A 12954-nucleotide genomic window follows, 5' to 3' on the forward strand; every position below is an offset into this window, starting at 1 on the left:
ATTTAATGCATTACTCAGTGGGACATACAGCGCTCAGGGTTTTGGAATAGAGGCTGAGTCCGCTGACGTACCTGCTTCAGGTGTCTTGGGTCGGAGCTGATGCTCCGCCGGCTCCTTACCGGCCGCATCTCTGGCGAACACTTCCCTCAGCCCGTGGTCGTTTAAGGTCTTGGTCACGTCCAGCGGCTCTTTGGACTGAGAGTCTCTCAGCAGGACGGTGGTTTCTACTTTAAACTCACACTTGTCACACACCAGCGGCAGCAGCGTCTCAAGGGGCACTCTGGGATTCACTCGCACCACTGCCTTATGGGATTTGTTGTAGTTGATCAACAGACGCACAGTCGCCTGCAAAGAGAGAGTTTCTGCTTATTTCATGCAGCTGTGGATTGACACTGAAAGTAAACAAGATAAATATTCCTAATAATAAAGTAGAAGTTATATCTACAGGATGCTGAACCCTTTAGACTTTATATCCTCATTCTCTTACTTCTGGCATGTATGGCCTCCTGATCTTTTCCTCCACCATCTTGGGCTTCAGCACAATCCTCTCCGCCTCTAGAGAGCCAATGGGAGAGTTTGGTTTGAAGCTGATGTTGTTCTTGTTCGGCGACAGAACCTCCACAGTGTAGTCAGACGGATTCAGGTGGTAAGTTGCGCAAAGGGTCACCAGTAAGTCCATCACTGGTTTACTAGAGAGAGAAGGATGACGGTAATTTATCTTAAATCTTCTGAGTTTGCCATGTTATGCAAACGATTAGAGATCACAGTGTATTTTTAAATCTGAAAACTGCTGCACAGAAGAGAAGAAAAAGTGAAGAAATGGCCGACCTTCCATGCACTGTGGCGTTCTTCTCCATCCCCCCTGGCAGAACCACGGACAGGAAGTGGTCCCTCTCCAGCGGATTCACCTGTTCCTCCATCTCGAGGGAGCTGAGGGCGCCACCCAAGATCTGATGCTGTTCCCGACGTCAGGTAAAGCTCCTGACAGGTAAGACACATTGCGGGAATTAAATGAATCAGTTTAAGTAAAGAATTTAGGCTGTTTGAGACGTCACTGCAGGAACAACAAACAGTCAGTGAGGTAGAGCTGCTCGAAAACATCTCAGAGATTTGAGGGTGTGACTCTCACTCCCATACTGTAGGTACACCCAAAAATCCTTTATTTCCTCTATTAATCAATTCATTATTTGGTCAGAAAACACTCAGCAGAACTGTCCTACGACCAAGCTGATATACTGTGTTTAATGCTAGCACAGATCTGATGTATTCATTCATTCCAAGCCTGTAAAAAGCCAAAAACATTAGGCAAATAAACACATTAAAGTTTTACCTGACAAGCCTCTTCTTCAAGCGTGAAACTATTCCCACACCACAAATCAGAAACCTGTATCCAAAGTGTTGATTGAAAACTGAATTAAATCAACGTTTCCAACTTTGCTGTGTCCTCGTGAAAAACTTAGTAACTTCCAACAACGACCGACACAGTCCAGGAAACTTCTCCTCCTCCTTCGAGGTATTTAACGACTCTGTGTGTCTTCACCTTTGACCCTACGTGCTACTTTTCCGTCGCTTAGGAACAGCGTCTTTTAACACTTTGATTAAAGTCAACGCCCTCGGTGTATTTTTAAGCCAGCAGCTCACCGGAGCGTGCCAACAACACAGCTGTGTGCATCTGCTCATCAACGCGCGCGTGCCACTGGCACTGCCTCTGGCGCGCACGTAAAGAGGTGACTGAGTATGACATTAATAATTCAGTATCGTCAGTTATTATTGTTAGTTTAGATAAACTTAAACATAAACATATCTTATTGGAGTCAAACTACATTTAAAAATAAAATATGTATTTAAAATATAAAATGTGTTAATATATATTCCCATACAGAAATCTCATATATGACATGCATGTCCCTACAGCAAGTTGTCATATATGTCGCCTGTATTATTATCACATATATACATCCTCTGGATATATGAAGATATAAGTTTATAACCTATATGAAAAATCCATGTACATATATTAAAACATATGTATATGATGAAGTTTTATATGGTATAACACGTTGCAACTATATATGTATATATGCAAGTTCATTAAAACAACATACATATAAAAATTCTATATGCTTTTATATACATAAACATACATATTTGTATGGGCTAGACATATGTATTCCAATTTGTAATAGGTTTCATAAATAATTTTTACATATTCACTTTTATTTTATATGTACATATAGATCATTTATGGAAATTCAATATATGTACTTATATTACATTTGTATATGGGAATTTAAAGCACAAACTGAAATAATTACTTATTTATTTAGCTGCGAATTTACTCTTCATATATTTGTAATACTGAAACATAGCTTTTTCAGTCAGTTGTTCATTTATTTGTCCACTGGTTCTACTTTTTGTTAAATAAAAGTATTTAATAAATAAATAAATTCTTCCAAAAGCATATTATAACAATAGGATCATTGTTCTACTGGTAGAAAGAGCTAAATAATCCTCAGTGCAATGCCTTAGAGAAACTGAGCCTGCTGTATAGTTGACATATTGGATTAATACTGTAATGAAACTATAAAAAGTCGTCTTTATCCACAAACAAATGTTTCTGAGGACAAGCTCCATTCAGCCCCTGTTTGTGCTCGGCCATGTTGTCCAAGCAGTAATGCTGACTTCCAGATAAGCTTACACTGTTTCCCCAGTAAGAGGGATTAGTGCTTCTAAAAGGCTGCGTCTCTCCACGCTACCATATTCAGAGACACGTCATTGATTACATACAGTACGTATCTATAGTCTATTGTATTTTGCACTTACCTGTGTCCATAGATTGTTCCCATTCTCTTTCAGCTTTCTCTTCTGTATTGAGTGATGGGAGGAGAGAGGATGAGGAAGAGGGAGTGAGGACTCTTTCCCTTGCAATCCCTGTTTAGCAGACAAGCCTATACCACACCTACAGGGCCTGCCCTGTCATGTGATCTCTCTTTGCATGTCTGTATTTGTGTGTCCTGTGTGTATGCTTAGTGGGTGGCAGTGGTGGTGGAGGGGGGGGGTATCTACACGGGCATTAACATTGTAACCTGGTGAACCAGTCTGCAAAGCGAAACCTTTTCCCTAAAAGAGTATACGAGTCAATTTGTAAAAAGGCCTGTAATCCACATAAGCTACTGATCCTCTCCATAGGATCTGGCTAAATATTTACTCAGCTGTAAGTCCTTCATACTGTATAGCCTTGCTCTCCAATCAGTGCTTCAATGTAAATTATTTAATCAAGCTTCATCCCCTTTTCTGATAAAAGAATCATAAATAGATAACAGTTTTTCAAGGTATATGTAAATCAATGCTAAAGGGTCAGTTAAATAAAACAATGTATTATATCTTATTGAACATGGAGGTTATGTGACATGAAAGTACTTCAGAGCAGTTACGGCAGTGAATCAACAAATGCCCTGACAGTCGTCCTCTGCATCCACAATATTGAGCTTTTGGTTTTGCATGAGACTGTTTTTGTTCCCATGGAAAGTCACACTGTCTTGTTTGTACTTTTGTTTCTCTGTGTCATTAATTTGTCTTTCCAACCTTCTTGTATAACCCAGCTGAATGAAACAAGTTCACATCAGTCCTCTCAGGGCAGCTGAGGCTGTCATAGTAAATCTTCAAGTAGAAGTAGTTGAGGCAAGTTGAGGGAGGTGTGTGGACTAAAAATAACTCCTGTAATTAATTAATTGTGCAGATAATTAATAGACACAATTATATTTTAATATATTGCACAGGAAAATTTCCAGCATACAGAAGAGTAAGTACAATAAGTTCAGTGTATTCTGTATTTATCTCATGTACTGTGGCAAACATTTTAATGCTAATACTACTAATACTACTATGCTAATTACCAAATGTTAGCATGCTAACACACCAAAGATGGTCAAAATACCTGCTGAACATCAGCAACATTAGCATTGTCACTGTAAACGTGTTAGCATGTTGACGTTAGCCGAACAGCTAGCGTGACAGTAGACTCTTAGTCTTGTTAGATTATTGGGTTAGATAAATATTATTTTTTAGATTTAATTGTAATTTATTGGCGGTGAAGTTATCTTAATCTTTGCACCTCTGTAGTTTAAAGAAAGGATTACCAAAAGAGGGTATGACAACTTCAGTGACCTACTTTGTGCTATTTGTTTTAAATATCACATTAGCCTCAAACTATTAGATATTATCTTATATTCCCCCCATTATTGACACAGTGTCACTGGTTTATTGTTACAGTACTTACTTATACTGTAGAGTTATTTAGCTTTGATTCAGAGAAGGATTTCCTGGTTTTTACATTTAAAAATAATGTGTAGTTAGCCAAAACTCTCTTGTAGAGAAAATGTTTTGCACCTCATTAATGAATCAAATTGATGTTATCTATGGGGCAGACTGCTGTAGTATGACACACAGCTCTTGATTCATCTGCATGCGGTAGGTGAGCAGTAACAGGCAGTTAAGTGGGAGTTTTAATCAAATTAAGCGCAGGGAACACATGTCCACACGGGCTGTAATCTTGTAATCTCATTGTGAAGTCTGTCAGTGGAGACTCAATGAGCTCCTACAGTAGCTGGCTGCAGTAAACAGATCACTGTGTGACTGTCTAGGTTAATGAACTTCTTTTGATGACTAACAGATGAACAGAAAGCCTGTTAGTCACACCATCCAGTCCGGCGCTCTGTATCATCACTTATCATGTTGTGAAATGGAAGAGGGCCAGGCCACACACATGCACTAGCCTAGCAAACATTGGAGTTTTACCTCTAATGTTAGATAAGCAGGTAGAAGGACAGAGATAGATTTACCACATGGCCTATAGCATAAAATCCACACTGGGCCAGAGACGTGTGAGGAAATAAGTGGCGTGATACTGACAAGTTTTATGTTTCCTGTCAAAGGAAATTAAAATGGCAACAATATGATTTCATTTCCCAGTGTTATCCTCTGCTCAACATTCATGTGTAGGCTCATGTAAACTCAGGAAGTGGTGTACTGTTCTTCAGCTTAACATTTATAGAATCAAAGTGTATGTACAGTACATGCAAACTCTTGGTTTTTCCAGAAATTACTTCGTTTATAATCATTTATAAGCTGTTGCAACACATTACTCACCTGTTGCTTGTCATATAGTGAGCCCACATTTATCTGTACTGTTAAGCCTCATATCTCATTAGTGAGCTTTTTTTGTTTTCTCCATCCTCCAGCATTTGTACCCGCTGCTTCATCACATATTTGTTAAGTTACCAGCAATTAACCACAAATCATATCAGATGACCAGATTCATACTCTAAGGCCTTGGCAGTGTTGTTTAAATTGACATGCTATCAGCAGCCGTCCTCATTATTATCACAGGTGTTGATATGACACATGCTATCAGATTGTTATACACAGTGGATATTATAATGGAGATACTTCTCCTCCTATTCCATACTCTAATTTGCAGCATTATACACTGAAAGCTTCCCGACATGCTACAACCTAATTGTGACACCCCACAGGCTGAACAAGGCTCCCAAATTCATCACCCTGCTTCTAATGAAACCTGCAGCGAAGTCACACACAGCTGTCGAGGAGGGCGGCGGCAAACTCGCTCACACCAGTGGAGTGGGAGATAACCAAGGACACTCCGTATGTATGTTTTACACCATGAACACTTTTAAGCAATGTCCTCAAATGTCATTATTTCATTGTTGACAAACAGTCAAATTTGTATAATGAGTGTTTTTTTAGGCTTCATCTGCCACTGTTCATTGTAAGGACCAATTTTATAGTGTTATATATGGTTAAAACCCTTTATAAAATTCTGTAGAAATGTGGCCTTGAGAATTACTGTTTTGTTTCAGTGATAGAGAAGAGAGACTGTGGATCTCTAGGTCTGTAGGTAACATCTGCAGATACTGTCAGCCTGCATACATGCTTCCTAAACCAGAATGTCATGGCAGACTCTACTGTATGTGGTGCAAGAGGTAAAACTCAGGGGCAAAAAAAAGTCCATTAAACACTTCATGCTTTGATCAGCTACTCTCTCTTGTCTGGATTTTGGCAGCTTGACAATTAAAAGACACTTTATAGTGACTTTTTATAAATAAAAACTAAAATAAATGATATAATAACAAATGCAGCTTGTTAAAGTGCGTTTCAAGGAGTTGTCAGTTATGTTTGCACATTGAAGTGAAACTGCCTGCGCCCATGAGAGCGTGACATGCTACACAGGGTGTGTCTACCTCTGCTGACTGAGACTTTACCTTCCTATTCAAATCACACACATCTGAGATAAATTCATATCACACACCCGCACTGGGATCACCAGTTTGTCCACCTTTGTGTTTTTCCCATATGCTACTGTGTGCAACAGTTTCCCAACTACAGCAGAAAATAAACTTAATTCACAATATAGGCGTTAGGTAACCGAGTGAGTGTAATGCAGCCAACTGTCCACCAGGTGGCATGAATTTACAAGAAAAATGCAGAGGGAGTTGAGGTCTGTACCCCAATGTGGTCTCCACGTGAGCGTGCACATGACTGTTTCCTGACACCTCAATCTCCACCTCATTTTCAGCTAAAATTCCTTATTTTTTTATAAATTTTTATCTATTATATAGATATAAAATCCAGCTTCCAACTTTTATTACACAGTCAAAATACTTTAATGGCAATGTAGAAGTGGAGTTTTATTTGTATAACATTCAACATATTAATAAACTATATTTTGATCTTAACAGCAGTCAGCAAAAATGTAACTTCTAAAAGATACACTAGTATGTGACTGTGGCTTTTGCACTTTCTAGAAGTGATATAACAATAATCTTTATCTTTAGTTTTATTTTCATTATTTACCATATGACCACTGTTGTAAATGCCTGGAAAAAGTCATGCATTGTGCATTACTAAACAGGTGTATTATAGTTACATTGGTCTATTAGAAAGTAACTTGCAAATTAAATTGAATAAGAATGAACATAAATATGCAGGATGATTACCTTAATGTACTGATTATCATAGGGCAATCGGCTACCAAAATAAGACAAATTTGAGCTCTCAATTAAATTAAACTCAGTATTAATTCATCTAATCTGCATTATGGGCTATTTATGGAAAAAAAACGACTATTTAATGTGATTCATGGTTGAATTCTGAACAACAACAGGTTGCTGTTGCTCTGCTTCCCTCGTGAGTTTGATATTTTCTAGCAGTGCACATCCAGGCCATCTTGCGACAGTCACAGCTTTAAGGACATTCACTCCCAGCCTGTGATGCCTAACCAACCGGAAGCGCGGATTGATTTCTCCACGGCAAGCAAAGGCGGCTAAAAAAAAAAGAAAAAGAAAAGAAAAAAGAAAAAAGAAATCAAAGGAGCGCTTATTATATGATAATCCGCCAACCTCTCGGACGGGATTTCTCGGGAAGAGACAAAGGTTTTAAATCTCAAATTGACAAGATACCTGCGAGAATAAAGGATTATTCTTTCGGAGATGGGATCTACCTTCAAGGTCCCCACCTGCTGGGCACCGTAATGGTGGTGAGTATATCCAGATCTTTGGAGAAGGGTCTCTCAACCTTATTAACATGATATTTTACCTCCACTGAAAGATACCGGGACCTGCCGAGACGAAACAACACTATAATGTTGATGTCTTTTGTTTGAGACATAGGCAATGAAAGAACAACGTATTGTGATTTATATATCTTTTATATTTAATCTTTGATATGCCTCCGCTAATTGCGTGCGTGATAGGCGTATACAACCTCAGTGTAATACATATTTTATATATCTTTATTCTTCCCTTCATAAAAGCTAATTCACTGAAGGTGTTTTTAAACTGACGTTATATACACCGTTACAGACTATATGAAGACATTTTTCCTTCATTTGCAAACAAATTAAATGAACAAAAATAACCTCCACGTCGTGACAAACAAAAATACGTTTCAAATATTAGCATCCCCCCACCCCTAAATATATTCCCCCTATATACAGGCCCTTTTTGGTGTGAAATATTAACTGTTATTTACATGTTTGATGGAAAAAGGACAACAACAAAAAAACCTTCTGAAGACATGTCATAAATAGTGACAATTTAAAAGAAGGCTTATTTCTATTTCTGGTAAACCAGTTGCTGCTTATATAGGGTCTTGATTACAAGCATAGACACATCTGGGAAGGACACGCCCAGACTCATTCAGACCCATTCAGAGGTTTATGGCAGGACTTGTTGTGGACCTGTTACATCACTGAGCCTCAGTACACCTCCAGTTTCAACGTGTCTGATTGGAGTTTGACCTTCATTGTTGTGGGTTCAGCATTTAATTGTATACGCTAAAACAAAATGGAGAAGTGAGGCGGGGGGAACGTGTTAGTATTTATTTATGTTAGTTAAACTGAAGCCCTCCTGGATCCACAGTTCAAGGACCCCGGGTGGCTCCCGGACCCCAGATTGAGCATCACCGGTTTCCCGGGGATGTAAATGGGAGGCTGCTGCCGCTGAAGCGATTAACAGCCTCAACCTCGGTCGGTCGCTCACCGGCGTGTGTGAGTGTGTGTGTGTGTGTGTGTGTGTGTGTGTGTGTGTGTGTGTCTGTGTGCGTGTGTGTGTGTGTGTGTTTACGTGCCGTCGCCTTTTTTCCTGTTATTTTCTGCTCCCGCGAGTCGTCGTGCTGCTGGTGGCGTATCTGGAGAGGAGGAGGAGGAGGAGGAGGAGGGGGGAAACATGATGGCCGCCGCTAATCAACGGTCGATATAATTCAAAAAGTGTCGTTTGTTTTGTCGGAGTCGTGGAGATGAAGCGGAGACATCATCAACATGGCGACAGCTGCCGCGGCCCCCTCGGCTCCTTTTGAAACCGCGACAATTAAAGGTAGCATGTCGTCTGACACCCGTCGTCTCTGTATTTCTGATTTTCTAATTAGCCATATTAGTTGTTAAGAAAATCAATATGGCCGCTCCAAATTAAAATAGAAGTGTCATACGTAAACGTCTGCTACCTTTAGCCACTTTTAAAGGAAGGGGATGCAAAAGAAAAAGTGCTTTAAGGTCACAATTAACTCGCTGTAGTGACACAAATCTATATGAATATTACAGACATGTTGTTGTAGCTTAAATGTATTTAAACACATAGTTTCGGTGGGTTTCTGTTTGTTTTCACAGGCCGCCATTGCTTTAAGCACCATGGACAGCAGCGCCCCTTTGACACCATGTCAGCTGCAGTTTCAGTCATTCACATGAAATCTGAACAACTGAGGTAGATTTAGCAGGATTAGCAGTGAGCAGGTAAACACTCCAGAGATGATGTATTGTTGTTAGGTCTTTTCAAAATGTCTGATACGCAGGTAGGTTGCACATTTGTTTTGTTTTCTGAAGCAGCTGCCCCTGGAAAGTGAAATGTCTGTCCGTGGAAAAAGAGAGCTAGTGTTTTTGCTTGAGGGCTCTTAGAGGAGGGCATGTTGTGTAAAGGTGAAGTTCACATGTCTTAAAGTCTGTCTTAAAACAATACTCGTGCAATAAATGGATTCTCACTGTTCCACAGTTGAAGCTGAAATGAGGCTTCACCTGTCCGAATTACACAAAGTGTGTATCGTGGGTAAAGTTACAGTCTTTTTAGTGCTAAATTCAGTGTTTTTGCTTCAGTAGACAGTATTTTGTTTGAGCTGTGGTGGAGGAAGAGTAAGACGAGAAAAGACAGATACACACTCTGAATCAGACTTCTGGCTTAACTTTTGAAGACATTTTTGGCATCTCTGTCCAGCACATGGACATTTGAGTGTTATTTCAACCTCATCATTTAACCGCTTGACCACCTTGCTGAAAGATTTAGAGCGTGACATCTTGCGTCAAGATTTCATGTCATCATTTAGAGGTCGGTGTGACGGCTCCTTTTGTGACCCTTAGAAAAAAGATTGAGATAAATTATTCTGAGGCTTTTTTTTTTTTTTATTGCCTAGCAACAGCGTTGTGTCATTGTGTGGAAATACTTGAAAACCGCAGATAACCCTTGAAATATCACAACAAGATTTGATGTGCACTGGAGATAGTATAGGCTGTATCATGTGATGAATATCATACATGTGCGGAAATGTCATCTGTCCCTATATGTTTCCAGCCTGTCATGTTATATTTGACTCCAGGGTTGACCATGCTGATAGCTGGGGCTCTGAGGTGGGTGTGGATGTTAGACCTACAGGGTCGATCAGGCTTTGCAACCCCCCGCCCCCACCACCCAGCAGCTCATGCTAGACAAGCTGTCAGTCCTCGCATCACAACGCGGGTCCCGGGGCAGTCTTTGGGACACAAGCAGATGTGTTTTATGAGACGCCCCTATGGGAGAAGCTACAATTAATTCACAGTTATGGCTGATGAATTCTTTGAAACACAACATTAGCTGGCTGCTGTGGCTCCCTCGTCTAGAAATGGTTATAATTAAACATTTATGTGTGGTTTGACATTAAGACAAACGGTTTGTGATAGTGTGGTAGTGTTTAAATGTTCAAAACACAGTTGAATTTTTAGTTACAAATAATTGGCTGTAGTTGATTTGATGATGATTTTTTTAACCTTTGGGGAAGGCAAGGCTAGCAGTTTTCTACTGTTTTCATTTTTAATGCTAAGCTAAGCTAACAAGCTTTTGGCAAAGGCTTCATATTTGCCGTGCACACATGAAAGTGGCATCAATATTCTCGTCTAACTCATGTCAAGTAGTTTCTACTGTTAAGAACAAGGTGTTTTACAGGACGATTTTGTAGTAATGTCAGTATGTTTTTGATATTATCATGAATTTTGAGAGGTTTTGTAATAAGTTAAGTAGTAGTTGGTTCTGTTGGGCCTGACACATGAAGCTCAAACTCATATTTTTATCATACTGTGTTTGGTGGATTACACCGTGTTCCAGACCTTCCCTTGAGTTGCTTGCCACTCGGGTTGAATGTCAACAAGCTTAAAATGTCCTCTTGCTCTACCCAAATGGAAAGAAAATTAGGTTGCGAAAGCATCTCTGCTCCATTTGGAAAAACCATTAAAAAACTGATGACTGAAGGAGACGTCACTTTTGAGATTCTGCCAGAGGGAGGGAGGCTCCTGTTTTCTGGGCCAGTACAGTGTCCCAGGAGGAACTAGGCCCACCTGTGAGACTGCAGAGACTGGATGGCACCAAGGTTGCGCTGATAATGGCTCACCAGGGTTTTTGGGGGAGATCTTGTTTGTGTTTCTTCCCTCTTTGTCCTGTGAGAACAAGATGGGCTTCTGGGTGTGAAGGGTGGGACAGTAGCTGCTGATTGTTGCCGATCTACAATCACTCAGCGAAGTTACTTTCTACTGATGAAAGCTACTATGAAAACAGTTCATTCATTCAATTTTTCTCTAACTTGAGGCCATTAATTAAATATTAATTATTCAATAAAAGGAAAGTGCTGCCTCCAACTCTTTAAAAACCATTTACAGATGCAGAAATAAATAGACTGAAACAGAGGAGTAAATGGGAGGAAGTGGCAAGATCATGTTCTCTCTGCTTGTCTTTTTCTCATGCTGTCCACCTCAGCTGTTGCTAGCTATTTCTGTGTCCCCCTGTGAATCAGCTGAAGGCGTGTCACCAACGTCAGACCCCATATTTACTGCCTCTCTAAAACCTCCACCCTACCTGTGACCTCTCACTGCTTTGATTAAAACACTGTGCCCAGAGGTCAGCACGGCACGCACCACATTTTTTTTAATCTCCTCTAAAGAACAGAAGCATAAATCTGCCTTTTAGCGGACAGTTGGTTTGTTCCCAAAACAAAACAAATTCATATCAATATGTTAAGTTTGTAATTTGTCCATGTGATGATTTCTAGTCATCAGTCATCGGTTATAAAACAGACAGCAGAGAGCCCAGCTGGAAACGTCAGGCCATTGTGTTATACAGTAAAGCACTCAAATTGGTATTAGTCACTCCATCAGCCATTTGCATGTGAAACATGTTGTCTTTTATGTTTTTCTCCTCCAGCCTTTCAAACGCAGCTCTGTATTACCTCCGCAGTGTCTCCATCCTTGTGTGATAAGACGCCTATAGGAGGAAATTCCATTCATGTACAAATAAGTTGAGAGTTAAGGTCAAACGAATGAACTCAGGTCATTTTTCTTTTAGCTCCTTTTAGTCATTAAGCTCTTTGTGTAAATGTTTCACAAGTGTCTGAGTCACTTTTACGTAAACTGAGGTCAGACTGAGTAACAGTCTGAGCTGAATGCTGTTGGATTAATGTAAAAGCTGCAGCAGCACCAGGTTGAAGTCATGCCGGTCACTCTCAGTGCCTGACGATTGTAATGAATTTCTCTAAGTAGCAAAGACAATAATTAACCGCAGATCAACTGATTGTAAATTGTTCAGAACAGTGGTTCCCAACCATACACTGTAAACAAAGATGGACGTAGCCTCCCTGACGTCACCTATAGGTTTGAACTGACTCTTTTCAGAAGCTTGGCTCTGACCCCTGACCCATTCCCTTCTCGCTGCAGCTCCCCGCCCCAGCTGAGCCCCTCGTTGCCCTCTGAAGAAGCAGGATGACAAGATGGCACAACTGCTTGTACCGCCCGGACCTGACAGCTTCCGCCCCTTCGTCCCCGAGTCGCTGGCCGCCATCGAGAGGCGCATCGCCGAGGAGGAGGCCCGGAGACCACGGGCGGATCGCCGCAGTGACAGTGATGATGAAAACGGTCCAAAGCCCAACAGTGACCTGGAGGCAGGGAAATCTCTCCCCTTCATCTATGGGGACACCCCATCCCAACTGGTGTCCACCCCTCTGGAGGACTTGGACCCCTTCTACAGCAATCAGAAGGTCAGTTTCAAAGAGTCCATCTTATAAAGGTAAAATAATGGATGAATACCTTTAAGTCATGTTCTCTCTGCGCTGGCTTTAAAGCATCGTTCTGTATTTAGATTGAAATGATGAGTA

General features: G+C 40.5%; 1 protein-coding gene across 1 annotated transcript in view; it reads left to right on the forward strand.

Annotated features, from left to right (window-relative positions):
• Nucleotides 1-7358: 7358 nt before the first annotated feature.
• LOC111222690 (sodium channel protein type 2 subunit alpha-like) overlaps nt 7359-12954 on the forward strand; it is a 33053-nt gene continuing 27457 nt past the window's right edge. The window contains exons 1-2 of the mRNA XM_022746492.1: nt 7359-7555; nt 12518-12837. Coding sequence (XP_022602213.1) covers nt 12571-12837 — 267 coding nt within the window. The 5' untranslated portion in view covers nt 7359-7555; nt 12518-12570. The remainder of the gene's footprint in view (nt 7556-12517; nt 12838-12954) is intronic.

This window comes from Seriola dumerili, unplaced genomic scaffold, assembly GCF_002260705.1.
Source record: "Seriola dumerili isolate Sdu_G_001 unplaced genomic scaffold, Sdu_1.0 BDQW01000105.1, whole genome shotgun sequence".
Lineage (NCBI taxonomy): Eukaryota > Metazoa > Chordata > Actinopteri > Carangiformes > Carangidae > Seriola > Seriola dumerili.